This window comes from Gymnodraco acuticeps, unplaced genomic scaffold, assembly GCF_902827175.1.
Source record: "Gymnodraco acuticeps unplaced genomic scaffold, fGymAcu1.1, whole genome shotgun sequence".
Lineage (NCBI taxonomy): Eukaryota > Metazoa > Chordata > Actinopteri > Perciformes > Bathydraconidae > Gymnodraco > Gymnodraco acuticeps.
In genome coordinates this window covers 835,333-863,178 of record NW_022990906.1, presented here as the reverse complement: position 1 = coordinate 863,178, position 27,846 = coordinate 835,333, and the positions used below count along the sequence as shown (strand labels likewise).

The window sequence follows — 27,846 nt, the reverse complement described above, 5'->3', positions numbered from 1 at the left end:
CTGTTCCAAGTAAACACTCACTAGACATAACCCAGCTAGGTGCTGTACCTGAATGTAGCGCCCAGACTTGATCCCGGCCTCCAGCAGCTCTCCGGGCAGATGTTCTGTGTACTCCCTCTCCGTGCCCTCACTCTCTTTCTCTTGTAGCGCCTGGGAAATGGAGCTGTAAAGGTCGTGTGCTACCTGCAGCTCCGGACAGAAGTTTCTTAAATAATCCTGACACATGAAGAAACACGGGGGAAGACATGTCAGGAACAGGTAAAACTATAACGTTATAGGTCAGGGTTTGACCTCATGTGAAGTTGTAAAACACAAGATAATTCAGATACCGGGTGACATATTGGCAATATGCAGTTTAGAAACACAGGAGCGTCCTGAAAACCCAATGTGAAAGGGTTCAAGTTACTGTCATGTGGGAGCAACCTGTCAATCACAAGGGAGCCCCTCCCCTTTTATTTTGTACATAATTCTGTAATGAAGAAGACTTGATGCTAGTAACTGAGACCATTAACTCATCAGGAAAATGTTTACTGAGGTGATAAAGTAAGTGAGGCCATTTTCTCAGACTTCTATACAATTGGACTTCTTCTTGCAGCCAGTTGAGTCGCCCTGTTGGCCACTATCAAGAATGCAGGTTGACTTCACTTTTTAGATGTGGAGGTTGACACTTGGAACAAATGTAATTAAAATAGGAACGTTTATCTATTTCTATCTATAAGCTAGGCTACGCTATACAACTAAAGTAACTCCATAATAATGCCTTTTGTTTTGCTACCAAGATGTCTTGATGAACAGGTGCTACTTAAAACAGCCTCTGCTTCTCTATCGGCTTATTAACACTATACACTTATTATCCTATAATGACTTGACAACTGTTAACAGGTAGACAGGACACATCCATTTCTGCTCTCAGTATCAGAATCAGCTGTTTACAGAATTTGTGTTGTGTTAGAACAGCCTTTCGCCCTCCACTGAGTCATGCTGTAGCCACTTCATCAACAACTTTAAAATCAGCCATGAGTTTTTTTTAAAAAATCACTATTTAAAGAGCATATTAGTTGTCAGGCAGCTCAATGGAGCGATATATAGATGGATCATATATAGGGGGGCATGTCTATGCAATCCATCTTCTCCCGCTTATCCGTGGTCGGGTCGCGGGGGTAGCAGTTCCAGCAGAGAGCCCCAAACTTTCTTTTCCCTGGCGACATCAACCAGCTCTGACTGGGGGATCCCAAGGCGCTCCCAGGCCAGCGAAGAGATATAATCCCTCCACCTGGTCCTAGGTCTACCCCTTGGTCTCTTCCCAGCTGGACAGTGCCTGGAACACCTCCCTAGGGAGGCGCCCAGGTGGCATCCTAACTAGGTGCCCGAACCACCTCAACTGGCTCCTTTCGACACGAAGGAGGAGCGGCTCAACTCCGACTCCCTCCCTGATGACTGAACTTCTCACCTTATCCCTAAGGGAGACACCAGCCACCCTGCGGAGAAAACCCATCTCGGCCGCTTGTATCCACGATCTCGTTCTTTCGGTCATGACCCATCCTTCATGGCCATAGGTGAGGGTAGGAACGAAAATGGCCCGGTAAGACAGAGAGCTTTGCCTTCTGGCTCAGCTCCCTTTTCGTCACAACAGTGCGGTAAAGCGACTGCAGTAGCCGCTCCCGCTGCTCCGATTCTCCGGCCCATCTCACGCTCCATTGTTCCCTCACTCGAGAACAAGACCCCGAGATACTTTAACTCCTTCACTTGGGGTAAGGACTCATTCCCTACTTGGAGTGGACAGTCCATCGGTTTCCTGCTGAGAACCATGGCCTCAGATTTGGAGGTGCTGATCCTCATCCCAGCCGCTTCACACTTGGTTGCGAACCGATTCAGTGAGTGCTGAAGGTCGCAGACCGATGAAGCCATTAGAACCACATCATCTGCAAAAAGCAATGGTGCAATCCTTAGTCCACCGAACTGCAGACCCCCTCCCCCACGACTACGCCTCGAAATCCGATCCATGTATATTACAAACAGGATTGGTGACAAATCGCAGCCCTGGCGGAGGCCAACCCTCACCGGAAATGGGTCCGACTTACTGCCGAGGACCCGGACACAGCTCTCGCTTTGGGAGTACAGAGATTAGATGGCCCTGAGTAGAGACCCCCTCACCCCATACTCCCGCAGCACCTCCTGGATGGATGGATGGATGTCTATGCAAGACAATTAGACCACATTTACACGGGAACGCAAACGCATGCGAAACGCAAACGAACCGAATACGATATCAAAAAAGTCTTCCTACACACGAGACTGCTCGAAAGCGCTGGAGACGCTGTAGTACATATGCTGGGCCTGTAAGTGGCGCTGTACTTCCGCCACAAAATACACCAAAAGCTGCGAAGAAGACCCCCGAGCATGGTTGCCATTGTTGCCTTTCTGTTTATGCCCCGCGGTAGATTAAGCAACATGTAGTTCATGTAGTTCTCCATGTCCACTTGTTGCTGATGGTTGTGGTAGAGGAGCTGTAGATTTTGCACTAACATCTGTAGCAGCAGAGATGGGGAGAGGCGGGTCTATGGCTTCATCGTTATCAGGAAATGATTGTATAGGACGTACACACGGAGCCGTTTGGCCCCCCAGAGCGTTCTGTTTGCAGATCTATCCACCTTGGGACCCGTTATCGTTTGCCGGTCCGTTTCCGCGTTTCCGTTACGGCCTTGTGTGAACGAACGGGCTATACGAAAGAGAAAAGTAGTGGATACAACCGTTTGCGTTCTCGTGTAAACAGCACCTTAGACAGTAATTCATAATTTTAGCCTTCTAAGCAATCCATGATGTGCTGATGGGTAAATACTTAAGACCTAAGGGAGTTATACAATAGATTATCTATGTTAGACAATCCTTTGTTTTTGCTTGGTAAATATACATGTCTGTTGACTCATTGACTTTTTTTTTGTGGGCTGGGCGTCCATTACATTATTTAATCAGTTTGTCAACTTTTATAGGAATTGTATTGTGATGGTGGTATGACCAAATAATATTATGATTGAACATTAAAGAGAAAACTATTTCACCACAACGTCCATTTAGTTGCTGCCCTGGAGCATTAGGTCACATTAAATGATCTTTATCAGCAATTTCAGTTTTTCTAGAACAAATGTATACATTTCAAACAGAACACAATGTCTCTACACACAAGATTTCTACAATCCTCTGATAACTTGGCTCCATCTGCTGTGGAAAGTCATTTGATATGACACAAAGTTTTTGTTTACTCATATCGATTTCCAAAACCGTTAAAAAAAAACACATGTCTATTGGCGTTCCTGTGTTTATTATTGAGTGATTGGATGACTGGGTCAACACACAGCATGCAGCAGAGAGAGGTCTGTACTTTAACAGCCATGCATTTCCTATTGTTTCGGCTCTGCACTGAAACATAATGGTTTGAGAAACAAGTGAACAGAGCAGGATTCCATGCCTCTTGTGAACAATGCAGCAGGACAGCACTACAACTCCTACAGAAGTCCCAGCACAGAAGCAGTCACTGTACTGCTGTGGACGGGTCAGCAGCTAAATGTATTGTATCTAAAATGACAACAAAATGAAGGCATTATCTATTCTCTTACCCAAGCTACCAGACTCCATTGAAAAGAAAACAGTAATTTTACATTGCCTTGATCAATTAGTATGTTTTTGTGTCTCTGGCGAGAGCATGTATAACTGTTTCAGTTCTCTGTTGGAAAGGACTATCTAACTCTAAAATCTTCTAAATAAAGCTAAGTCTGCATATTAACTGACATTGACTCCCTGCTCCTCCATACTGGGGCGTGCCGCCTTATTCAGAACTTTAAAAGGTCCCCATTATACTCTTTTTCAACATATTACAGGACAGGATTCAAATATATAAGAAACATGACTCTGAAGTGTTTGGCTCGAAAAACCAAACAGATCATGCATTTTAGCCATTAAGCCCTCTGTTTCAAAAGTGCTGATTCTGTGTCTGTAGCTTTAAATGCTAATTACATTCTGATGGCCACACTCCTCTGCGAGATGATTGGTTTAAAAAAAAAAAACACACACTGGTGCTCTAGGAGGAGATTCAGGGGATAAGGTGGGCGGCGGTTACCTTGTTGGTTATTGGCTAATGGTTACACAAGCCAAAAAAACATTGTGTAAAAGATCTGATCAGCTCATTTGCTGACAGGTTTTTATATAGATCAGTGTTTCACAAACTTTTTCATACCAAGGACCACTTAACCAATAAAAAAACACTCGCGGACCACCTAACTCCACAAATATCCAAAAACACATAGTTTTTTACAAATCGCCTGAAAATGGTACAAACAAGTGGCAACATGTGTGATGAAGGTGTTTATCTGGGCTATATCATGCAATCGAAAGTGAAACTTAAGCTCGCTCCATTGCGGAGATATTCCCGCGAGAGTGCGAAACACTTTAATTATTTATTTATTTAAAATGTGAAATTTTACCAATATACTCACGGACCACTAGGGGGCGCTCACGGACCACCAGTGGTCTGCGGACCACACTTTGAGAAGCACTGATTATAGATGGATCAGGACAAAAAGAGAGAGAATCTCTTTACACAGGGGGGACGCATATTTCCGATAAAAGGATTTTGCATAATAGGTAACCTTTAAGTATTACATTTATTATTGTATTTCTGTTTGCCATGTATACAAATGTTATGTTCATAAATGTTGTATGTGACGGGACTACGGATGGAAATGAGCTCAAAGCTAAAATCCGGCTCATTTACATTTGAAAGCATTGTTTAAAATGTTCATTAATGTGAATTGTCCCGGTTCAAATAAACGATTAAATGAAAATGAAATGATTATGAATAAATACATTATGCAAAGGCATTTGAAAGATCCCGAAATATCCCTTTTAACATCCTCAAATACAAACTTCTGCGTTTCAACCTCGTAGCAGTGTCCTTTGATATCCACTATGTTCAAGCCACAACAACAACAACATGTCTCTCTGTCTAATAAATACTTATGGACAGTTAGTGTAGAGACAGATATAAGCATCATGTGGGGTGAACATTAGTGTGCAGTTCAAGTACCTGGACAGAGATGACGTAAACCCCAGAGTTGAGGCTGCTGTACTGAGCCACGGCTTCCTGATCCTCAGTGATCATCACTACATCCATCATACCTGCCAGGTGGTTGTAGTACCAAACTGCTGCAGAGTACACACACCTACACACACAAACACACACAGAGTTCATTCACAAACACAGGATGCATGCAGACAGCTTGCCTAAAAAGAGTAAAGTACTAAACTCTGATATTATGTATTTAGTTCCTCTGGCTTATAAATGTTCACTACCTGTAACTGAAAACATCATGAGGAATGCAGACATCCTTTACAGTTTACTGTCTTGTTTATGTAATAATCTATTTTCATGACAACAGTTTGCACCGCCAGACTTCTGTCTTTTAAAGTAAAATACAAAGTTTGGTGATAACATGTACAACACCAGTGGAAGACACTATCGTGAAACAAAGCATAATGACTAAAGAAAATTAATTCATGGTGGTAAGCAGCACTTCTAAGAGGCTTTTGCTTAAACAGAGAGCTTTGTTATTGCAGCCGATACCACAGAAGTGCTTAAAATACATAATTGATTATAAGATCTAAAAATGTATAGTAATTGTTGTTAAAATAGCTAACATGTCCTTGAAATATCTCCGTTCACATCCCTTCTCTCAGTTCATTTATTTGGGATTTTGGCAACTGGTCAGACTTTTTGCATAAAAATAAATCAAAGCATCAGCTTGACCTAATTTGATCAACTAATATCTCTTTGTATGAGTCCATGATTAATACAACTGGAAAGTTTTGTCTATAATTGCCACTGAAGTACAGATTTTTGATAACTAACTTTAAACTAAATAACTGTATACCATGTACTTTACACAGACAATTGTGTTTTATATTGCAAGTTTCTGAAGATTTATCCTAAAATATTAATAGAAGCATCATCTAATGCTAGCTTTTGGTGAATTTAGGAGGAATCTAGAAACACAAATAGACACATTTGGTCAAATGGGCGGAGTGGCACAGTGGGCTGTGCGTGTGATCATCAGATTAAGGGGGCGTTGGGGAACTCCAGTTCGAAACCCGCTCCCGCCACCACTGCATCAGGCCGTTGTGTCCTTGGGCAAGACACTTGACCCGAATTTGCTCCTGTGGGTATTGTTCACAGTACATGACCATTACATGTATGTATGATATGTATGTGTAATGTCATGTGTATCTGTAAAGCGCTTTGAGTCATTGAAAAACGCTATAATAAATATAAGGAATTATTATTATTATTAAATAAACACCTAAGAGCTTTTTTTGAACATGGTATGCAAGCAAAATAGCTCAAACTGAAAACAAAACTCAACAGTGCATGAAAAAGGTTTGTGCCTGTAACATCTCACTTTAAAGTTGTAAACACATTTAGCTGAGGTCTCATATGAAGTCTCAAGTGCTCAAATTCTATGTTAGAATACCTGTTTACTACCTGCAGAGGAGGAAAACATCTCTATAAATAGTGAAATTTCCCCCTAAGCCTTTAGCCCCTACAATGATAAGTAACTTGATTGACAGCTTGGCTGGTAGGTGGGCCCTGAGTGCCGTATGGCCCATTATAACTAGCCCTTAACACAAGTTGAACTACAGTAGAAGTGAATTCAGGGTTTATATATAATTACTAAAGTGGATTTTTTAAACTTTCATTTCCAATCTGGCAAAGCACCCAGAGGAACATATACATGACAACAATTTTATAATGGCAAATGCCCACAGTTTTCCCGTTTTAAGTAAAGCAATGTAGTTCAACGATTTGCGTAAGATGCTTTGTAGCTTTTCCCAGAGTTAGTACTCAAGAGAAGAAAACACTTTAAGAATTTCTGCAAATGTTTGTATGAATTAAAGAAAACAAGATACAAATTGTTTTATTGAGTGTGGCTTGGAGAACTTTCTATGTGTCTGCCAGCACAAGAAAGGCTCTTGAGGCCTAGTACCAGATTTTATATATAAAGAATACATGAAAAATCTCTACAAAAGACAAATACACTACAAAAACAGAAACTTATTGACATAGGTAATATACGTCAAAATGGATTCAAATGCATTCCGTATTGTATGAACATGTTTTAATTGGGGGGTGGACGTCACATCCTCTAGGGGGGTCCGGGGGTATGCCCCCCCGGGAGGATTTGTTTGAACATTTTAAAGTAAAATGCTTCAATCTGGTGCACTTTGAGCACACAATTACTAGATACCTGATCTAGGGGGTACAACTCTAAAACACCCATATGAAAAAGATCGGTTTACATTTTAATAATCAAATAAGTATGTGAACATAACCAATAACCTACCATAGCCAATAACAAATAAATGTAATTATTTTATTTTTGTTGTTCATTTATATCTCATTGGAATGATTTCAAACCTGTTTTTATTTATCCTAATAATTATAAAGAAGTGCCTTGGAAATATGTGTTTACATAATTTGTAAACACATATTTGTTTGAGACCCACTGAGATAACTTAGACTAAAATTAACTATCTAAAACACTCCACCCTGGTGGTAGAACCATCTACTTCTTATATCCGTTAGCGCAGCTAGTACCAGATTCAAATAACAACAGCGCCGGTACCGGTGCACCTTATCTCTCTCTCTCTCTCCCTCGCTCGCTCGCTCGCTCTCTCGCTCACTCTCTCGCTCCAACGCTCGCACTTTGGCTGTGAGCTGCGGGCGCCTGATAAGCCAACATCCCCCACTTTCATCACTTACAGCGCCCTGGCAGTACATACAGTGGCAATGTCTCAAGATTTAGCAAAAATACACCTTTATTGAACATACAGTAACACAAATACTACAAATCCACATAAGCAATCAAAAACGAAAAAGCCACTTATTATTATTTTAATTTAAAAAAAACCTGGCTGGCGCTCCCTAGCAGCGCTGCGCCGCCGCTATTTGTATATAGGGGAAACACTGTACCCGAGAGATGTCCCACCCCTTAGCCTATCACGTACAATGTGTTGGAGAGCGAGGCAGTAGTAGCGATTTGCAGATAATTTACATGCACAAAAAAACACACTACAGGAAAGGGAAAACCCTTATGGGACATAAAAAGAGTCACAAAGAAAAAATGTCATGTCCTTCCTGATGCCAATTCTAATACCTAAAGCATTTTGGCTGATGTTTGGTTTGTGCGAATATGACAGAGGTTGTGGTGGTGACTGACCTGGTCTGCCACTTCTCCTGGCTCTCCCCCTTCTCTCGTGGACAGTATGAATACTCCTGAAATTCATTGGCAAACGGCACGCAGTCGTGTCGAGGGTCTTTGAGCAGGTTCCGCAGACGCTTGTATTGCCTGAACAGAAACACACGACAATGGAAAAAAACCCTCGGACGGTCCAAATCATAAAGATAACCACAAGAATGAATACAGTAAACTTAGGGAACGTTAAACATCTGGGAAGTACACTGATTCACTTTCTTTTAAATAGTTATTCGAGAGGATTGTCCGTTAAATAAGAAGGTCACAATCTTTTTTAAATACATTTTAACAAAATGCAATAAAAATGCAATCATCCTATCCCAGAGTTAAGCCTGACCCTTAAACTAGTGAGCATGCTGGCAGGTGGGTTTTGTTACCTTTGCACTGAGCCAAGTGATAAGGAGAACCAGCTGATGTTTCTTTAATATCGCACACACACACTGATACGTTATGAGCTATTTGAATTTCATGACTGATGTTTTGCCATTGCCTCGACCTGAGAATGAGTGTTCAAACTTCTCCACACACACACACACACACACACACACACACACACACACACACACACACACACACACACACACACACACACACACACACACACACACACACACACACACACACACACACACACACACACACACACACACACACACACACACACACACACACACACACACACACACACACACACACACACACACACACACACACACACACACACACACACACACACACACACACACACACACACACACACACACACACACACACACACACACACACACACACACACACACACACACACACACACACACACACACACACACACACACACACACACACACACACACACACACACACACACACACACACACACACACACACACACACACACACACACACACACACACACACACACACACACACACACACACACACACACACACACCATCAGAATATGTTCTACCAGCTACCTAACATTATCCAAAGTGAAGCCTCCTCACATGAATGACGCAACATGGTAAAATGGCGGCGTAAGCACTAATCGTGTTTGTGTGGGAGACGTATTTCAATTCACGGGACATTTAGCTTGGTCAGCACTCAGCTTTGATATAATGAGCATCAACGCGACACACTCTTTACACACCTGTGCAGGTAGGTTGTCATTAGAGGTTTAATTCAAAAGCAGGTCCAAAGGTCTGGACTGCATGAGCTGTCCTGATTTGCTGGTAGAATATTAATTCTGAGATACTGACCGTCAGAACGCTTGTTTTGATATATTGTAATACTAAACTCAAACCATATATTCAATGTGTAATCGAAATTAATTTTTGGAGCAATGACTGTAAAACAAGGAAGCTTGAGTCCGATCTGATATTTAAATCTAGGACTTTTGAACAACTCTCCTCTGGTCTACATACTTAACTGATTCTTTCCAAGTCATAAACAAATCTGCCTGTAGTCAAAACATATGTACACACTAAGACAGAGGCGGCACCTAAAGATAAAGACCAAGGTCAAAGCTGTTACTCTCTGCCTGGTGTGACCTGGCAGAGACATGAAAAGGACATTCTAATAGAACATTTGCAAAACAATAACTCTACAGAATGACATATTGTGCATGTGAGTGTACCTGCGTCCTTTGCTGTGCTGCACCCCCTGGCAGGAGGTCTGAGTGAAGATGATGCCCTGCAGCTCTCTGAACTCCAGGATCTCCAGATAGTCCCCTGACACCCCCGCATCAGGAATCACATAGTGGGTCAGGTCTCCTGGCAGCACCTTGCCATCTGGTTGGGGGGTAAGCAGAGATGATAATAGCATAAATAACTTTTATTTTATTATAGGAATCTTTGTTCTTGTCTTGAGTTACCAATAATTAGTATCACATTGAGAAAAATTCCCTAGTATACTGTACTTCAATATTATTACACCTTAGTATGTCATATCCCATACTATATCGTAATGCATGATCATATTTACTCGGCGTATATTATGTTAATATGTTTCATGAACTATTGCACTTTATTCTATTAGAGTGCAGACAAACACAGTGACATTTATGATTTATAACTGTACAATGTTTACATAGACCTGTTGACCCTGCAATCAATCACACCACATTTGTCTTCAAATGCTTTTGTATAGATTCTAGTTTTATTGTATACTTATTTGATGTACCTCATATTATTTATTTGTTACTTTCTATCTATCTCTGTACTGCTGCACCAACCGATTTCCCCCGCTGGGGTTGAAATGCTGTTGTGTTTTGTGAAATGCTGTGGTGTTTTCTGAAATGCTGTAGTGTCTTGCACTTCAGGGCCACCGTAGAATACAGATGTATAATATGAATCTTTGGACTAGTCGAATCAAAGCCACACTTCGATCTAGTGTCTCACTCACAGCTGTATTTGAGCTACAGATCGGTAGCTCATAGTGAAACTAAATTAAAGGCTGTGCTGTGTCTTTGTTTTGAGCAGACCTACCGTTCTCACAGCCCGCCTGACACAGGGAGCTGTAGCAGGGGACCCTCTCTCTCAGATAATGTTCCCGGACCACACGGACCTTCCTCCCGCGGCAGCTCTTCAGATGCAGGATCCTCTCCGTCTTAATCATCCTCAGATTTCAGGCAACAGCCATGTGAAGCCTGCTGCTCTCCTTAATCAGCTGTTTTGATCCCAACGCGGGAAGATTCACTTGTAAACACTCCGAACTTCAGGGAAGTGCGTAAGGCACGCCTGCTGACGTCATGACGCAAAGCGGGTTCTTCTCTTGCTGCGTTCAGGTGGTGTTTGACGTGAAGGAGTTATGAACGCCCTTGTATGAAATTATCATAATAATAATAATGGACAAAAACAGTTGAGCTACATCAATTATTATTTACTTTTATTTTATATTAAAACTATCTGAAAACCTTGCTTTACTTAATTGAAAATTCTTGTTTTTTTTAATAGCTTCCATGTCATGTGACACAGTTAGAGTAACATGCAGCACCATGAATGTGTACATTAATTATAGGTTGCATTTATACTACACCATTCATGAAGTGTTTTTGGTAGCAATACACTGATTAATATGGAAGTTATTTTACATTTTCAACAACAAAAAATCGCAAAATGATGTTAAAGGAATATTTATTTTACAAACTACTGAACTGTGCTGCCCCTGGTGGTCGGGACATGTATCACTGCCCGCTGAGCAGGTGCTATTTTAGTTTCCAGTCACTTTCAGCGTGTAACATCAGATATGACCATCAAACCCCAGAAATACGGTGCTTTTTTTTTAACACTGTGAACACACCTGCAAATAGGCTACAAGCTAAAAATGCTATCTCTCTTGAAGACAACAAGGACGGAGAAAGGATATACTTGAAAAAACATAGCAAATAAACCACACTGACAGTTTACCACTCAAGAGGAGTCAGTTAGCAAACAAACAAGGGATAAAACCCCAGTATATATTGGACTTCAGTTCAACAGGTGGCCGAAAAGAGATGACAGCCATGCTGCTCTGCTTGATATGTAAGTAATTGTATGCTAGCCATGACACTGAGCTAAATGCAATAGTGGAGAAAGTACTCAGCTATTTTTTACTTTGGGTTAAGTAGTAGTGTAAGAATACTTTGTTACAACTCTTGCATTCATGTGTAAAATACGTTAATTCCATAATTGACTAGCTTAAAATACTTATTCATTGTATTTGTCTAGTGTTAGTCTTCTCTCTAAAGTTATTGGTTTAAACAATTATATAAATACGTATGAAGCATGACATATGTTTTGTTTAATTTCGTTTATGATACTTAGAGAAACAACAATTTTTATTTAGCAATAGCCAAAATCCGCAAGGCCTCAGGGATATTGTTGTTGAGAAGCGAAGCAGCGGTGGGGCGGGGTGAGTCCTCTCGCTGCTCCGCTGCTCTCCGGCCGGTGTTCCGGATTAACTGGTTCCCCGATCAACTGGTTTACAGATGTGGAGGCGTGGCCTTCGACTGAAATACACATTTCGATCGCTTCTTCTGTCGTTTACATACATATTTTGGTATATTAGGCTCGGTAGGAACACTTTGATGCACATTCAGTACCAGTGTGTGAGGTTGTGGTTACGATGGAGATATCCGGACGCGAACAGCGAGTACTACAAAAATAAAAACGAGTTGACATGGGGATGTCTGTTCAAAACGTTGCAAGCTCCAATAAATCATTTAAACCAGCTATTGTTGCCAGACTTATTACTGAATATCGTTCTTAATGTGATACCAAGTCCATCTGAGACCTGTGTACACCTTCAGACAGCCTCCAAGTGAAGCACACGTTGTTTACTCACAGTTTGAAAGCAGCGTGGAGAAGTCTTCAGCTGTGTTAAACTGTTCCTCTCAGGTAAACATCCGCCCAGGGAAAAATGGGACCCGCCCAGATTAAACTGTGTTACGACTTCTGTGGCTATCTACCAGCGATCATGTTTAATATGAAAGACTACACACACATTTATCCCTTATAAAAACAGTATTCTGCAGCACTCATCCAGATAAGATGTGACTGTTAACTCGTTTTGCAAAGATAGCAGCAGAAATATCATTGCAGACATCCCCAGTCAACTCGTTTTTCTTTTTGTAGTCCCCGCTGTTCGCGTCCGGATATCTCCATCGTAACCACAACCTCACACACTGGTACTGAATGTGCATCAAAGTCTTCCTACCGAGCCAAATATGCCAAAAGATTTATGTAAACGACAGAAGAAGCGATCGAAATGTGTATTTCAGTCGAAGGCCACGCCCCCCACCTCTGTAAACCAGTTGATCCGGGAACCAGTTAATCCGGAACACCGACGGTGGAGAGAGGCTGCAGCAGAGCAGCAGAGAGGAGGCATTGAGCTCAAGTTGGCACGCGCTGCACACCGATACGGATGCTGAGGACTACTTAACTGAGGTTTCTACATAGACTTCTTATAGAACATTATTTTTATGATTTAGCTTTTTCACGCCATCTCTCAGAACACGCATTTAATAGCGTATTCATTTTCCATATAGTCCGCCAGAATGAACTTTATTTCGGACGCATCCTTCCTGCAGGTAAGGCTGTCATTGTTATTCATGTTTTTAATTACTTATTTTACACACCCATGATCATGTAAAGTTGAATGATAATAACCTGACACAGAGAAAGTGTATGGTTTCGTCTTAGTGAGTTTATAGACACATCATCGTTTTTATTTAGAACAAAATCGACAATCCTGTATCCCTCAATGCGTATTGCTCTGTTGTAGAAAATACTGCTGAACTTGTAATTGCAATACTCTGCACCAGGATACATCATTGTAGTGTAATATTATATTTTTACATTAAATAACCTACAAATGTTCAGTATCCCGTTGCTTATTTGCTAAATGTGGTACTACTACTCAAGAAATGTAAACATTATTGCAATTTTTACTAAGAAATACCGTACATTAATTTTGCATATTCTTTTAAAGTTTATTTAGCCTAATGTCCAATTTTTTTTTATGATCACAGTGTCTGAGGCATCAGTATGTGACTGTCTTTTCTTAAAAAGTTAAGTTTATTTATGAAATAGGATGCTTTTGTGTCTTTCTTGGGTTTTAATTGTCCTCCTGTCCCAGACCTCAGCTTGGTTTTATTCTAGTGATCTAATCGGGACATACTTTAAATGCAATTATCTTGAATCAAGTAGCTGCTGGGACAGAATAATTTAACTACCTGAACTAAAAACCTGCAGTTATCCACTCTGTGATTCGGACTGAAAGCCGATGCTGTGCATTGACACCGTTTTTTTTTTTACAGTTAGATGTCTGTGTTGTAGGTCTAGACTTTTGTCTGAGGTTTTGATGTTAATTAGATGGGTCCGGATGATCATTGCTGTTGTAGTATTTCTATTGATTCCCCTGAGGCATCACAGCAGCTATACTTTACACAGGGAGGATCACAGTGGCAGCACTAGATGGCGATCTGGAGCAAGACACACAAGGCTGAGAAGTGTTGCTGATTGTCAAACATACAAGAAGTGTACAGATGTGTTATGTCATGTCTCTATATTCATTAAGATATCACTATTTGGTAATTTTGTAGATTTGTTTTGATAGAAATATACTGGATTAATTTTCTTATTTTCTGGTGTCGTCTTTGGGAAGTCTCTCGCCAACAAAACCACTGATTCGTAAATATCTCAAATCTGCTGATTCAAGTTGTCCCTAAGGTCCCGGAAGCTGAAATACCTTGATTTAAGAGTGTGCATTAGCAGTGAGACCAGTGCAGTTTATAAACCTGGTGTCATATATATTTATTGGGCATGACGTTTAAGATTTCAGTCCTGCCCTTCAATTGGTGCCTTAAAATGATTTCATTCCACATCTTCAGGGGGCGAGCTTACCGAGGCTTATCGGGGTCTGAAATATGACTATAGTTAATGAGTGGTCTCTAACGTGTTGAATAGTAATTCAATCCCTATGGAGTTATTTTCACCTTGAGCTACACTAGGTTTATATGAGCAGCTCTATAATAATCCCGTAAACATGTAAGGGCTAATTGAGCTCTCAATATTGGTAGTTGCAGAGTTCCACATATTACTTTTGTTTTCTAAATAAATCTAGAAATAAAATGTTACCAGTTCAAAAAATACTGTTCTGATTTTCGAATATAGGTACGGTTTGAATCATTTGAGAATCCTTGGGTGGGTAATCTCTACATAGACTGATATTTTCTTTCAATAGTTTGAATAAGAAGTAAAGCCAAAATACAGACTGAAGTAAACCAATGTAATGAAAAAGAGAGAGAAGTGCTTATTAGTTTCTGTGTTCTCGTCTAAAGTGGCGCTCTGTGCTGGTGTAGTCGGAGTATGTGCAATTTGTCACGGAGACGTTTGCCACTCGCAGTAATGCAGCATTTTGACGACTCTCAGCTCTTACTTTGATTAAATCAGTTTTACTTTTTAACATGCTGCTGGGGTGTGGATGCTGGGGGTGGAGGTAGGGGGGGGGGGGGGATCAACCTGAGTCCCCGGATCAACGATGTTCATGTCTTTGTACTTAAAGCAAGTTGAAGCAGTGCTTGATTCGAAGAAGAGTGATAATTAATATCTGCATTTTCTTTTATTGTGAGTTTGTTGTGGTTAGGAGGGTAACGGACATCTACCAATCAGAGAGCCAGTTGTTCAATCCCCATCATCAGCTGTCAACATGTTTAAGGGTCCTTGGTCCTTTACCCTAAATTGCTGACATAGGCATTTATAAAGTATTGAAGTGTATGCAATTCGGTTTGGATAGAAGTGTCAGCTGAAATTACATTTAATAATAAAGAAGTTGGTAAATATAGCTCAGTTTTAGTTGAAATAATACTATTTTATAAACAATGTATAGAGCTACTAGTCATACAGTACTTTAAGAGAGATTTTTTTTTGATTTTGCAATGTTTAAGGTAGGCTACTTAATGCTCTGATTAGGAGCTGTTAAAGAGTAAAATAGAGGCGACATTTTCTTTACAACATGAGAAAACTCTTTTGGAGGAAAATAAGTGTTCAGCCATTCTTTGGGAGGAAAACAAATCTAAAATGAATTAATTATGGTTAGGGCAGCCTTCAGTAGTCTAGCTAATTGCAGCTGCAGCAGTAATGCGGCTTTCACACCAGCGCTTTTCCCTTTCTAGCTCCGAGCTAGAGCTTTTCTGGTTCAGCTCCGGTTTCCCTTTTCTGCTCCCGCTCTGTTCACACCGCCCAGCACCCGACTGGTGCTGCCGCTGCTGCGTCATGACGTCACCGTTTACATCGCTGATTTGCTCCCCAACGGCATTACGGCGCTCACAACAACAACAACAACAACTGCGTCGGGTCGATGATCGTGTTGCTTTTAATCACACGAAGCCAGAATAAATTGAATAACGACTTCTCCAACCTTATACTTTGCTCCAGAGTGCCGTGGTTCATTGTTTATGTGTTTCTGCAGCATTTACCGACCACTGCAGTGTTGGCTGCTCTTCCACGGGAGTTTATTCTCCTCCGTTAGCTCCCGGTTAGCTCACACTGCTGCGGCCGCTCTAAAGTATTCACTGTCCGACTCACACAAGCAGCTGATACATATCCCCAGTTCCCCTTAGCCTAAGTGAATGTGTGTCAGTCTGAATTGACGCTGTTTGGTATCACAACGCTGTTATGAAAGTTTCTCTGGTATAAAATGGGTGATGTTAGCATAGCAACCGAAGCTAAACTGACTACTTGCTATTGCTATCCTATTGTGGCATAAACCGTTTTCTACAGGCACATTTTACCGGCGTATTTTTATTATGATTCTACTTGTGATAGTCGGACACGACAACCTGTGCAGCCCATGTATTGATTCCATCCGATAGCTGCTATAATACAAAACAAAACGTCTGCCTCTCTCCACAATGATCAATAACAGTGAACGGATGGTCAAAGTAAGGTACAAATAAACAGAATCACAAGAAGCCTGGTTAGTGTTGCCTGACTTTATAAAGTGTGTTTATAAGCACTACTGCTTGTAGGCAGGCATGACAGTCGACCCATGTTCAGGGGAGGTGGGTTTAGTTTCCTGCACGCCTCGACGTAAGAGAGACGTAAGCGACGCCACCTCTTAGCTCCGAAGCTCTTGCCTCTAGTCTAGACCGACAATTTTTTGGAGCTGGAAGTGAACCGGATTCCGGAGCTAAGAGCCGGCGCCGCTGCGGTGTGAACAGGAAAAACCGGCGCTTTTCAGGCTCCAGCTCCGAGCCGGAGCTGAAAAAGCGCTGGTGTGAAAGGGGAATAAGAGTCATTCATTGATAATTTATTCTCAAGCTCATAAAAAAACAACACTTTAAAAGCTCATAAAAAAACAACACTTTAAATGCTCTGCAGGCCACAACTTAATAACTGTTCCCTCCACACTCCTGCACTTGTGATTTAGCCGTCTAATGGTAAACATAAGTCTAATCACATCTTAAAGAATAACCCGGCTGTTGAGGGCAGAGTATTGAAGTGTGTCACCAGCAGAAAAAGGTTCCTCAAGAGCAGCTGCCCTCCCGTGCATACAAACCAAACAAACACAAAGCACTTAATACCTGAAGTGGGACAGAATACAGCTGGACTATTGCAGCAAGCACTTCTATCTTCCTCTAGGTCTTTTTGTCGGAGCATGCACAATTCAATGCTGTTCATGCAGAAGTACTATTTGTCAGTCTAGCAACACATTAAAATAGACTTTCCATCTCCTTTCCTATCATTCCGAAATGCTATTCATATTATTTTTAAATAAATGCTACCTTGAGCACATCAGGCAATCATTTCAAAAGATAAAAGATTCTGGACACAAATATGTTTTTATTTGACATGCAAATGTCTTATTGAAGATTCAAAGCTGTATAAAAGAGAGGGTCTTGTGTTTTACCTTCTTGAAAGGAAGTTAATTTGTACATTGGGATTTGGTGTTTATTTGTAACAATACTATTGAACATTGTTGTTTTGTATTATCTAAGAAGAACATGAACTAATAATTAATGCAAAAGCCATTAATGGGCAGAAAAGTGTAATAAGACCATACTAAAGCTCTAGGCATTACAGATGACCGCATCTAACTGCTGATGGCAGAGGGATTACGCTATGTTAGGGTCTGAAAACGATCTGTGTGTTTGAGTCAGGACGCCGTGTTTCCAGTCTGCTGAACCTTTTCAACTGGGAATCCTCCATGTTCGGTCAGATCAATACTCGTAATCAGTGTTGAAAAATTGGAGAACACCGCCTGTTGTTTCTCAAGGACATGTTGTATTGGAGTCCAGCACTACTTTTGCATGGACAGTTTTGCCTTAACAGCATTTTGTAACATAAGATAGTGGAACAAAATACCATTAGTAGCCTTGATGGATGTATGAAGAGAATGGGATTACAGCATGGGAGGCAGAGCCCTGTCCATTCATCAAAGTGAAACTTGCTAGGTGTCACAAGAAGCCGAAATGGCCTGACTCAAGAACAAAAATGCCCGGATCTTTCCTGAATCTTTCTTGGATCTTCCAGCAATCTTCCACATCCATTGAGCCCATTGAGTATGTGCTCTTACGTTTTCCATAAATCCTGCCTCCAATTTGCTCTGACACGGTAGCTTCACGTCCGGTCTCGGCTCAGTCTAATGAATGAAGAGGGGAAATAATTCTAGATTCCACTTCACAGGGATTTTCCAACTTTTACGCAGCATCCACACGGCGGCGTGCGTTGAAGCTTGCCGGTGGGCGTGTCTGAAACTCGACCAACAACCAATCACAGGAATCTCCCGCCCCGGACACACAAGCACGCGGTTTGATTGGCTAGAGTTTTTACTGGCATATGATTTGATTGGCTGACGCTTCCGTCGAAGCTTCAAAAGTTGAACATCGCTCAACTTTTGAAGCGAGCAACGCGAGCAAAGCAAAGCGACTGAACCACAATGCAGTTCGGCAAAGCGTGACGTCACCCCATTCAAAGTGCATGGGCAGAAGCGTTGAAGCTTCAATGCATGCCGCCGTGTGGACGGGCCGTTAGCCCATATTTTAATCAATGGGGCCTATTTAAATGTACGTCCTGGAAAGTAGTTTTTACGAAAAACCTACTGCTGATTTTTAGATGTCTCTTATCTAATTTAAAGGTCCGATGTCATGCTTTTCCGGTTATTGCCTGTCTCCTTGTGTGTTATGAAGGTTTTTATGCATGTAAACGGTCTGCAAAGTCACAAACCCTCAAAGTACACCCTAGCACACACACAAACTCCCAGCCAGGGTGTGTGTGTGTGTGTGTTCAGGCTGGGTTTCGCTGTGTCTCGCTATCTCGCAGACGGCCACTGGGCTCATAGGGAGGGGGGGCAGGAGCTCCAACAAGCCGTTTAGGACAGAGAGTGAATACACATACTATACAGAGATGCTGTATGAGAAACCAATGTGATTTTGGAACATTGCACAATTTAAATCTATTCTAGTAGACCTCAACAATGGAATTATGATCAGTAGATATGGCCATGACATGGGACCTTTAAGACAAAGGAAGAAGTCATTTCAGTCCCAAATCATGTCACGGACTGACACAAAAGTGTAGTACCACTGTTTGGCCACTACAACATTTGCTTTAACGCTTGTGGTTGGGGAACTTTAGGGTGTAAGAAGGGCAATGTTGAAATGTAGCGTGACCTTTAAGGATTTTCTTGTTTTATAAATGTTTCTTGGATTGTGTTCCTCTCTACTAACTACTTATACATTGTGTTTATTACTTCTGAAATGGAGATGAAATCTAGCGTTATTTATGGTCTTCCGGACCGTGTGTGTGTGTGTGTGTGTGTGTGTGTGTGTGTGTGTGTGTGTGTGTGTGTGTGTGTGTGTGTGTGTGTGTGTGTGTGTGTGTGTGTGTGTGTGTGTGTGTGTGTGTGTGTGTGTGTGTGTGTGTGTGTGTGTGTGTGTGTGTGTGTGTGTGTGTGTGTGTGTGTGTGTGTGTGTGTGTGTGTGTGTATGAATTATGGAGAGGCTCTGTCAAGAAGTTGAACACTGTTCTCATTCTCAGGACGAGGCAATGGCAAAACATCAGTCATGAAATTCAAATAGCTCATAACGTGGAGGTAAGAAGGGGGAGACCATTAAGGCCAGCATCCCATCAGCTCTCAGCATCTTATTCATCCGCGCAACAACGGCGGAGCGGAGGAGAAAAAAGAAAGAATGAAAAAGCAACATGAAAGACTTTTAAGTGGTTCTGCCTGGTGGGCACTCTGGAGTGGACAGGAGGGAGGGTGATGGAGCTGACCATTACAAAACATTGTGAATGCTCTCCTCGGGGCAAATGGACGAGTAACACATTATACTGGAGACATCCAGGGGCTTCTTTGTGCTTGTTGTTGCTGCACCTAGAGAGCGGCTGTTCCTGCAGTCAGGGTCATATGTTGTTTTCTAGTTTGTGCTTGAGTTTTTCAGGAGCCATCCAACTCTGGCTTTGATCACTGAGGTTTGATAGAGTGATGGATGAATGGAGAGTTAAAAGTAGATGACTAATTGCTCTTTTTTTGGTGGGCAGATTAGCTTCATTTTAGAGATAAAAAGGGGGATGACGTGATAAGAATCCACAAGGCTTATACGAAACTGTGTCCAGATGAGCTATGACGCGGCCTGTTAAATTGCTTGTTTGATTGGTAATATATATCGTCATTTACTCAAAGCAACATACATAAAAAGCCACTGGCTCCGGCTTCTCAAATGTGAATATTTGGTGGGTTTCTTAGTCTTCCTTAAATATTAAAATAAATATCGTTTTTTAAAACTTGTCGATGGGACAAAATAAGATTTCTGCCATGAGCTCTGGGAAATTGTGATGGCCAGTTTTCATTATTTCTTGACATTTTAAAGACCACATTTTTAATCTGGAAAAACGTTTTCTTATAAATAGCAATTTTAGTTTCAGCTCTAGACAGTTTTCATTTCAATCAGACATCATCAGTAAAGTTATTTTACAAAACCTGACTTTAAAAGGGTAGTTCAAACTTAAAGGTGGGGTAGGTCATTTTGGAGAAACCATCTCGAGTGCGCTAGAATTTGTAAATACACAGCCGGAAGAAATCTGCCACTTCCTTACAGAGCCCCTCCTCCAACACACACGAACGTGCACATGACCAATGAGGGCACGAGATATGTTTGTGCACAGATGGAAGGCTGACAGGCAGGTAGGCCATCCAGGTATTTTAGCCGGGCCGGCTAAAATGATTGGTCGTGCTTTTTACAGTACTACTGCTTCCACAGATGACGTTTTTTTATGGATTTGTTGTCAAAGCACTTAAGATATTCATTGCTATCGGGATGTTAAGAGCATTCCATGGAATATAACAAAAAGTGTATCTCAAGCCGGTTTCTCAAACTTACTTACCCCGCCTTTAAAGTTAAAAAAATATTCAAAACAGTTTTAACATTAGTAGCTAACGTATGCTTGTCTTTTTATGAAGTAACATTTAAATTAAATGACATTTCAAGTGCAAATGATGTCAATATGTTATTTAAAACACCCCCTGTTTGGACAGATGCAGTGGTGTCAGCTGAAAATAAAACAACAACATTGGTTAAATAGGCCAGGGCTGCAATTATTGATTATCTTCATTACCAATTAATCATCTAATCAATTTCCAAATGAATTGATGAATTACTGAGCTGAAACAAACTTCAATTTAAAAAAACTAGTAGAATTTCCTGAATACAATGATAAAACTACGCCTACATTACTGGCCTGCAAAAAAAGCAAAGATATTTCGTTTTTTTTGTATCACATGATACTAAGAAAAGCAGCAATTCGTCACAATTAAGAAGATGTTACAGTTTACTCAAAAGCCTAAAACAAATTATTTTTGCATTTAACTGACAGCAACATCTTATAGTTGTGCACTTGATGGTTTGTCAAATTGTGTTTTTGTTTGACCATGACCGCCATTGTTCCCAAACTATAACCAAGTAGTTTTTGTGCCTTTTTAAAAGATCAGTAAGGCAAATCAGAAAACTGGCACAAGAAGAATCAAAACATTTTAACGTTACAAAGGTTTTGGAAGGTTTTTTTCCCTTTGGTGGATATTTTGCCTCTGATTCTCCAACCTGTTGACTGTCCTAGAAAACACAAGTGTTCTATTATTGTTATCAACAATTTTCTGAATACAATGAAGGTGGTACAGTAAGTAGGGCAAACGGTTGCAGATGATTGCTTCATCCAAATTACACCAAAACATATTATATAGTGTTCTTTTTTGGCAGAAAGTAGTACCATGGAAACCAGTTTAGAGGAACATGGACTCCGGGAATAGATTTTGCTGTTGAAATTATTTGAATGATTCGAGAACAACTACCATTTCCATCAACCTATTTGGTATTGAAGGCATAACTTTTAAGGATAGATCATTCAAACTATTTGCAATGCTGTATAACACTAGAAATATTGCTTGTTATGTTTTGCTGCAGAAGGAGTGAGTTGTGTTGTCATGTCAAAATGGTTTTGTCTCAAGTATGTTCCTGGACTTTCTGATATCATTATATTATTTATAGATGGCGTGGTATATATCAGTACATTAATGTGTGTGATGGAGTGGGGTCAAACTCAATTAAGCCTCTTTCCATGTTAAAGTTGTATTGTTTCAATAAATAATACACTCATGTTCATGTCACATGGTCATTTGATTGACATGTCTATTAAATGAGATGCTGATTTGCTGTAGCTTGAGAATGGAGTTTTAAGTTCAGCTTTAAGGCCAGTCGGACATGAAGTTTATTTGAATCATTTCTCTTGTTTTGTCCCATTTTTCTCACAATAAGGACCAAGGTACTACATTGGAGACAACCTGCAGCATTGCTTTTCATTGTTGAACTTCTAAAGCTTATTAAAAGTAATAAAACAACACAATACAATGTGTTTCACAATACAGGTAGATAAGACAAAAAGAAACTAGACAAAAAAAGATTGATACAAACCTGGGGACCTTTGAAAAATAGAGTTTCTGTTTGACAAGTCTTCTGTTCGGTTTTCTACATAGTTGAAACTGTGTTTTCCCCACATCTACCAACTAAGCGTAGTTTAACTTGTTAGCTGTTTTGCTCTTTTTGCATGATGCAGGTTGTAATGAGATATAGACTGCAGCATGACGAGGCTCGTAAGTCCTTTACAGGCGGACGTAGGGTTTTATATACAGGCAGGCGGCACAGTAATCACCTCCTCTTTTTGATGGTATTTCATTCAAAAGCTCCACATTTCCTGCATAGATTTATGTGAATATATGTTGCATCAAAATTAAAGTAAAATAAAATATAAACTACACCTTAAACTGCACCTGTAAAAGTTTTATTATTTCATTTCCAAGTTATTTCAGACAGCCTCTGTGGGGCTCGTCAGTGTCTCTGCACAGGGAAATAATCATAGAACCAAAAGCCTGAAATGATGTCAGCTGGGAACTTGTGTGAGATTTTTGGTGGCATTTCTGCTTTCATTAAACATGAGAGCCTGGGGATGGACAATCCATATCATTATGTTCCTCGTAATGACCTTGTCTGCTCTGGAAGACGAGTGGAACCAAATTTGAGCAGAGATCAGACTGTGACACTGCACAGTCACTAGTATGAGCGAGGGAAGAATTTAATTCTGCTCTTGCATTTATTTTGACTGCGTCCGGAACATGTAGAGAGCTCTCTCCAGCGTCCTCTGGAAGAAAACACGAGTCAGATTAGAGAAGTGCTCTCCATCTTAGTTACTTCTTCTCTTCCGACTGGGCCTCATATAAAGTTGTCGACTTCACGCTAACAAGCTCTGACGGCTTCCCTCATAGAAGAACCCCGGGAGCTGGAAGCATTATAGTGGATTATACTAAGTCCAGCACAGCACAGCAAGACTTGCTCATTGTAAAGGGATCCCCTTACTTTCCTGACAATCTGTCTGTGGAGAGTCTCTATGGGGTTAGTTACTGACCGAGCTGTGACAGCCGCTAAACAAACATAACAACATGCACTGGTATTGTGCTCGAAAAGCCTTTGATCAAGCAGTATAAACTAAAAGAAAAACGTAGGCTTCCCAACATCTGTTTCCTACAATTTTAACATTGCTGATCAACACATTTTCTTAAAAACTTTCTACAGCTTTGCAGACTTTTGGTTAAATGTATTTACCACTAGAACGGGATGAACCTGCTGAAGGGTCCCGGGAAAAACGTTAGCAGTGAAGCCCTTTTGGTTCAAATTACAACAAAGCAGGGGCATCCTGTTGGACAAGGGGCTTACTATCGTCTCTACTTTCATTTCCTGTTATTAACTTTGATCTACCTGATAAAATGAAAACGGCCCAGAAATAAAAGAAAAAGGACCACAAAGTAATTGCTACTTGGATAAGCTACGCCCGGGGCAGTGTCCCGCTCACATGCTTGGTAATCCAGCCAATTAGTAGCCAAACACAAGCAACTCCTTCTCTATTAATTGAAGCCTTGGTGCCGTTTTCATGAATGAATTCCATCGCAAGTTTCTTTCAAAAACCTAAAGCTGCTGAGTGCACCTTATTTCAGCTGAGAATCTGCTGAAGCATTTTCATACGAGCTAAGACACTACAGATGACCTTCAGTCTGCTAATGAAGGAAAGTGCTGATTGCCGCGTGCTGCTGCTGCGCATCGGAAACACCTTCATGTGCTCTGATGTGAATTCTAAAGCGAATATCTAAAGGAACTTTGGAGATACATTTGATTTCCTTTGCTTTAATGTTAGCAGCAGGCCTGCAACAACATACTAATTATGACTGACAATCCACAGAGGTTTAATACGCTGATAGATTTGGATTGAATTTGGAGACTAGTGATAAAGCCCTGTTAGCATTAAAGGGTTTGCTTGGATTTAGTTAAGTATTATATATACAGTCTATGGTATTAACCATTTTCCCTGAAATGAAGACGCTAACTTGTGGAATTGGCCTTTGCGTGTCATCCAGTATCTACAGATGATGCATTGTAAAAACATGCAGGAATTGTTTGACAAATACTGTTATGTACATATAATGTAATCATTTTCTGTCAAAGTTTTGCTCAGCACCTACAGCAGGGGAGTTAAACTCAAGGCCCGGGGGCCAAATCCGGCCCCTCGACCTCATTTGATTTGGCCCTGCAAGAGCTTGCAAAGAATATAATAAGTTTATTATACGGTTACATGCCACTTTACAGAAGCACGTTATCCATAAACTACATGTCCCACAATGCATCTCATTTTGTGACATGCGAACTGAAGAGACTTGCAATTATTTGCCCTAGACTTCTGCTTTCAGACGTAGTTAATTACTAAGTTATTATCCTATCCGATAATAATCCAAAGCAAAGGCAATAATGTAATATCATACATTATTCTCTATATATTATATATGTATATTTATATAGTCTTAAAGTTACAACCGGCCCTTTGAGTGCAACCATAATGCTAATGTGGCCCACGATTAAATTGAGTTTGACACCCCTGGCCTACAGTATAGACACATCTGAGAAATTAGATCTGCTTTCTGTTACAAAACAAGGTCTGAACTTTACTTGGTTTCTGAGTGTATTTGAGATAGAGGATTGAAAGAATGATTGGATGTTGCAAAAACAAGCTTTACACCTCAAAGCTTTGTGTCAACACAACACGTTATCACTGCTGATACAAGACTTTGGAGTCTACTGCTACACCAGCAGCTCTTTGAAGCTGTTCTCAGACAGTTGTTTTGCCTCGTACTAACGACACCATGCTAACATGCTCACAATGACATGCCGATGCCTAGGATGTGTTCTATTGTTTCCATTTAAGTTTAGCATGCTAACATTTGAAAATAGCACTTAACACAAAGACCTGAAACTGATAAGAATGCCAGTGCAGGAATTTGATCATCAACTAAAGTATTGGAACATTCTGACTAGATAAAGTTGCCACATGAAAAGTCAGGGCATCCCCAAACTTTTAGGGTTCATCATCTGGGAAACATGAATGAAATCATTGCAATATGAGTCAACATGTACAGTCGCTGGTTAGTTACTGAGCTCCACGGGAAAAAATCCAGCTGTCATGTCTTGCACTGAATCTTGTTTTATTAGCCTAGTCTGTGAGTCAGCCAGTTTGCCATGTCTTGAAAAAGAAAAGAAATGCCTGCTGAATATAAGGATATTATATATATATATATATATATATATATATATATATATATATACCACACTGTTTCAAAATTCAAGCATACAAACTTTGAAATGCATGCTTTTGTTTGGAATGGGTTTCTTGATCTTTATTAAAATGTAAGACAAGCCTTCCAGAGTCACATTGTTTCAGACCGTTGTAATACCACATGCCGGGCAGGCCATGATGCATTCAGGCAGTATTCAATTGAGCTAGAATAAAATAAAGCCTGCAGGAACCCTCAGAGTACATTTAGAGATATGGCCATTATTATGCTGGAACTACATTTCCTATTAAAGAAATACCTATACTATCTAGTTTAGCCAAACCTAACTCTTGTCTTTCAAGGTACATACACACACACCCATACGAAATAATTCATGTTGTTTTCTTCTTTTCATAACCCCAGTGCCCCCTCTTCATTTCACTGACGATCAATTATAAGCCAGTTTATCTCACTGACAGGTGGACCGTCCTCTGCAGGGCTGTGTGTGACTTTTTACAAATAGTGCTGATATGTCTTCTTATATGTGCCAGCTCACCCAGGGGAATATCACGACTAACCCGTAGCCTCCTGGATTAACTACTCTTACTGTCCGTCAATAGGCACAGGGGAGCGGGCCGCCTTCAGAGGAAGGGCTGAACTTTATAGCACAGCTCTAAGTGTCTTTGCAGACAGAACTGCCAGGAGTTATAACTTTTATAGATATTTTCATTTCGGTGTGTTACCCAGGTCCGGAAAGTGCTTTAGCTTCTTTCAGCTTTTGGTTTTGGTTTTAAAGCCCACCATTGTTTTGGTTCGCAAACCCGTATTACTGTTCCGCATTTAACAGGAGAGAGACACAGTTAGTATAGTGTTTAGCAGTTGAACAAAGTTATGAGCCATAGAGTAATACATTTTTCTCAATGTTATGTGGAGACCAAAAATAGAGCTAAAAGTGAGTTAATATTAGCCCTACATTTACCAGGAGGACATAAACAGGACTTTACATGTATGCTAATTCATCTGCTGGATGTTTAAAAGGCATAAACTGTTGGCTAACAATGTCAACTCATCATGTCTCTAAATTCCTTCTTTCCCTCAGAAAACATCTATTTTCATTCTCTACAGATTATTCAGCAGACAGCGCAACATTTCAACCTATTTTATAACAAAATCAAATGTCCTTAGAATATAGTGAAATTAAAGAAAAACTATTTTCTTTCTTAGATCAGGAACCGATTTAAAAAACGATTATCCAATTCAGTTGGCATTTTGTTTTACCTGATTCATTGTGTTTGTCTGTTTCTTGTTTTGTTTTTTTACCCTTACCAATCAGTCGTCAGTGATTTATCCATCCCACTAACATCGTTTTCAGCTGATGCAATAGCTGCAACTAAGATTGCTTGGAGTAGTTCATGTTTTTCACATTGATGAAAGGAATGTGTCAATTAAAGAGTCAGTGACGTACAGTTGAGCCGGTCCTGTCCACACTTGTGGCCATGTTGTAGATGTATGTTGTTGCTACAGTAATCTGAACGGACGTAGCTTTATCTATGTAAGAAAAATGTTTGTCCATCTTAATCTAGATAATTGTGCTGTTTCAGAGGATTTCCAAAAGATTACATCCTGTTTTCAGGAGTCATTTTCTAGCAGAAAATACATCTACTCGATGTTGGAAGGTTTCTTATTTCTCTAAATTGTGCAGATTATTTAAAAGCAGGAAGTTGTGTCTAACCTCAGAAAGTTTGAATATAGAACCTTCTTACACTTTGTTTCAGGTTCTTCAACATCTTGCCTAAATGTAATTTAGAGTTTTTGAACAGTGTCTTTCTCTTTTCCACTTTTCCATGAAGCTGTGACTGGTGGATCGCCCGGGCAGCAGCCGCTCTCTCAGCCATGGAGTCCTGTTGCTTCTTAATAG

At 40.5% G+C, this 27,846-nt stretch overlaps 2 protein-coding genes across 6 annotated transcripts in view; one reads left to right on the top strand and one right to left on the bottom strand.

The window, feature by feature from the left end:
* The window catches only part of dis3l (DIS3 like exosome 3'-5' exoribonuclease), a 35,227-nt gene extending 22,833 nt beyond the window's left edge, over window positions 1-12,394 (bottom strand). The window contains exons 1-5 of one of the 3 annotated variants that reach the window (XM_034233768.1): window positions 10,790-10,919; window positions 9,940-10,093; window positions 8,268-8,396; window positions 5,081-5,216; window positions 49-216 (exon numbers count right to left, since the gene is read on the bottom strand). In XM_034233768.1, coding sequence (XP_034089659.1) covers window positions 49-216; window positions 5,081-5,216; window positions 8,268-8,396; window positions 9,940-10,093; window positions 10,790-10,919 — 717 coding nt within the window. Of the gene's footprint in view, window positions 1-48; window positions 217-5,080; window positions 5,217-8,267; window positions 8,397-9,939; window positions 10,094-10,789 lie in introns of those variants that run through there. The other 2 variants (XM_034233769.1, XM_034233770.1) reach the window with 2 other exon arrangements.
* Window positions 12,395-13,143: 749 nt separating this feature from the next.
* Window positions 13,144-27,846, top strand: part of LOC117557819 (multiple epidermal growth factor-like domains protein 11) — a 164,834-nt gene continuing 150,131 nt past the window's right edge. For 2 of the 3 annotated variants that reach the window (XM_034233765.1, XM_034233764.1), the window contains exon 1: window positions 13,146-13,371. In XM_034233765.1, the coding sequence (XP_034089656.1) occupies window positions 13,339-13,371 (33 nt within the window). In that variant the 5' untranslated portion in view covers window positions 13,146-13,338. Of the gene's footprint in view, window positions 13,372-27,846 lie in introns of all 3 variants that reach the window. The other variant, XM_034233766.1, reaches the window with a different exon arrangement.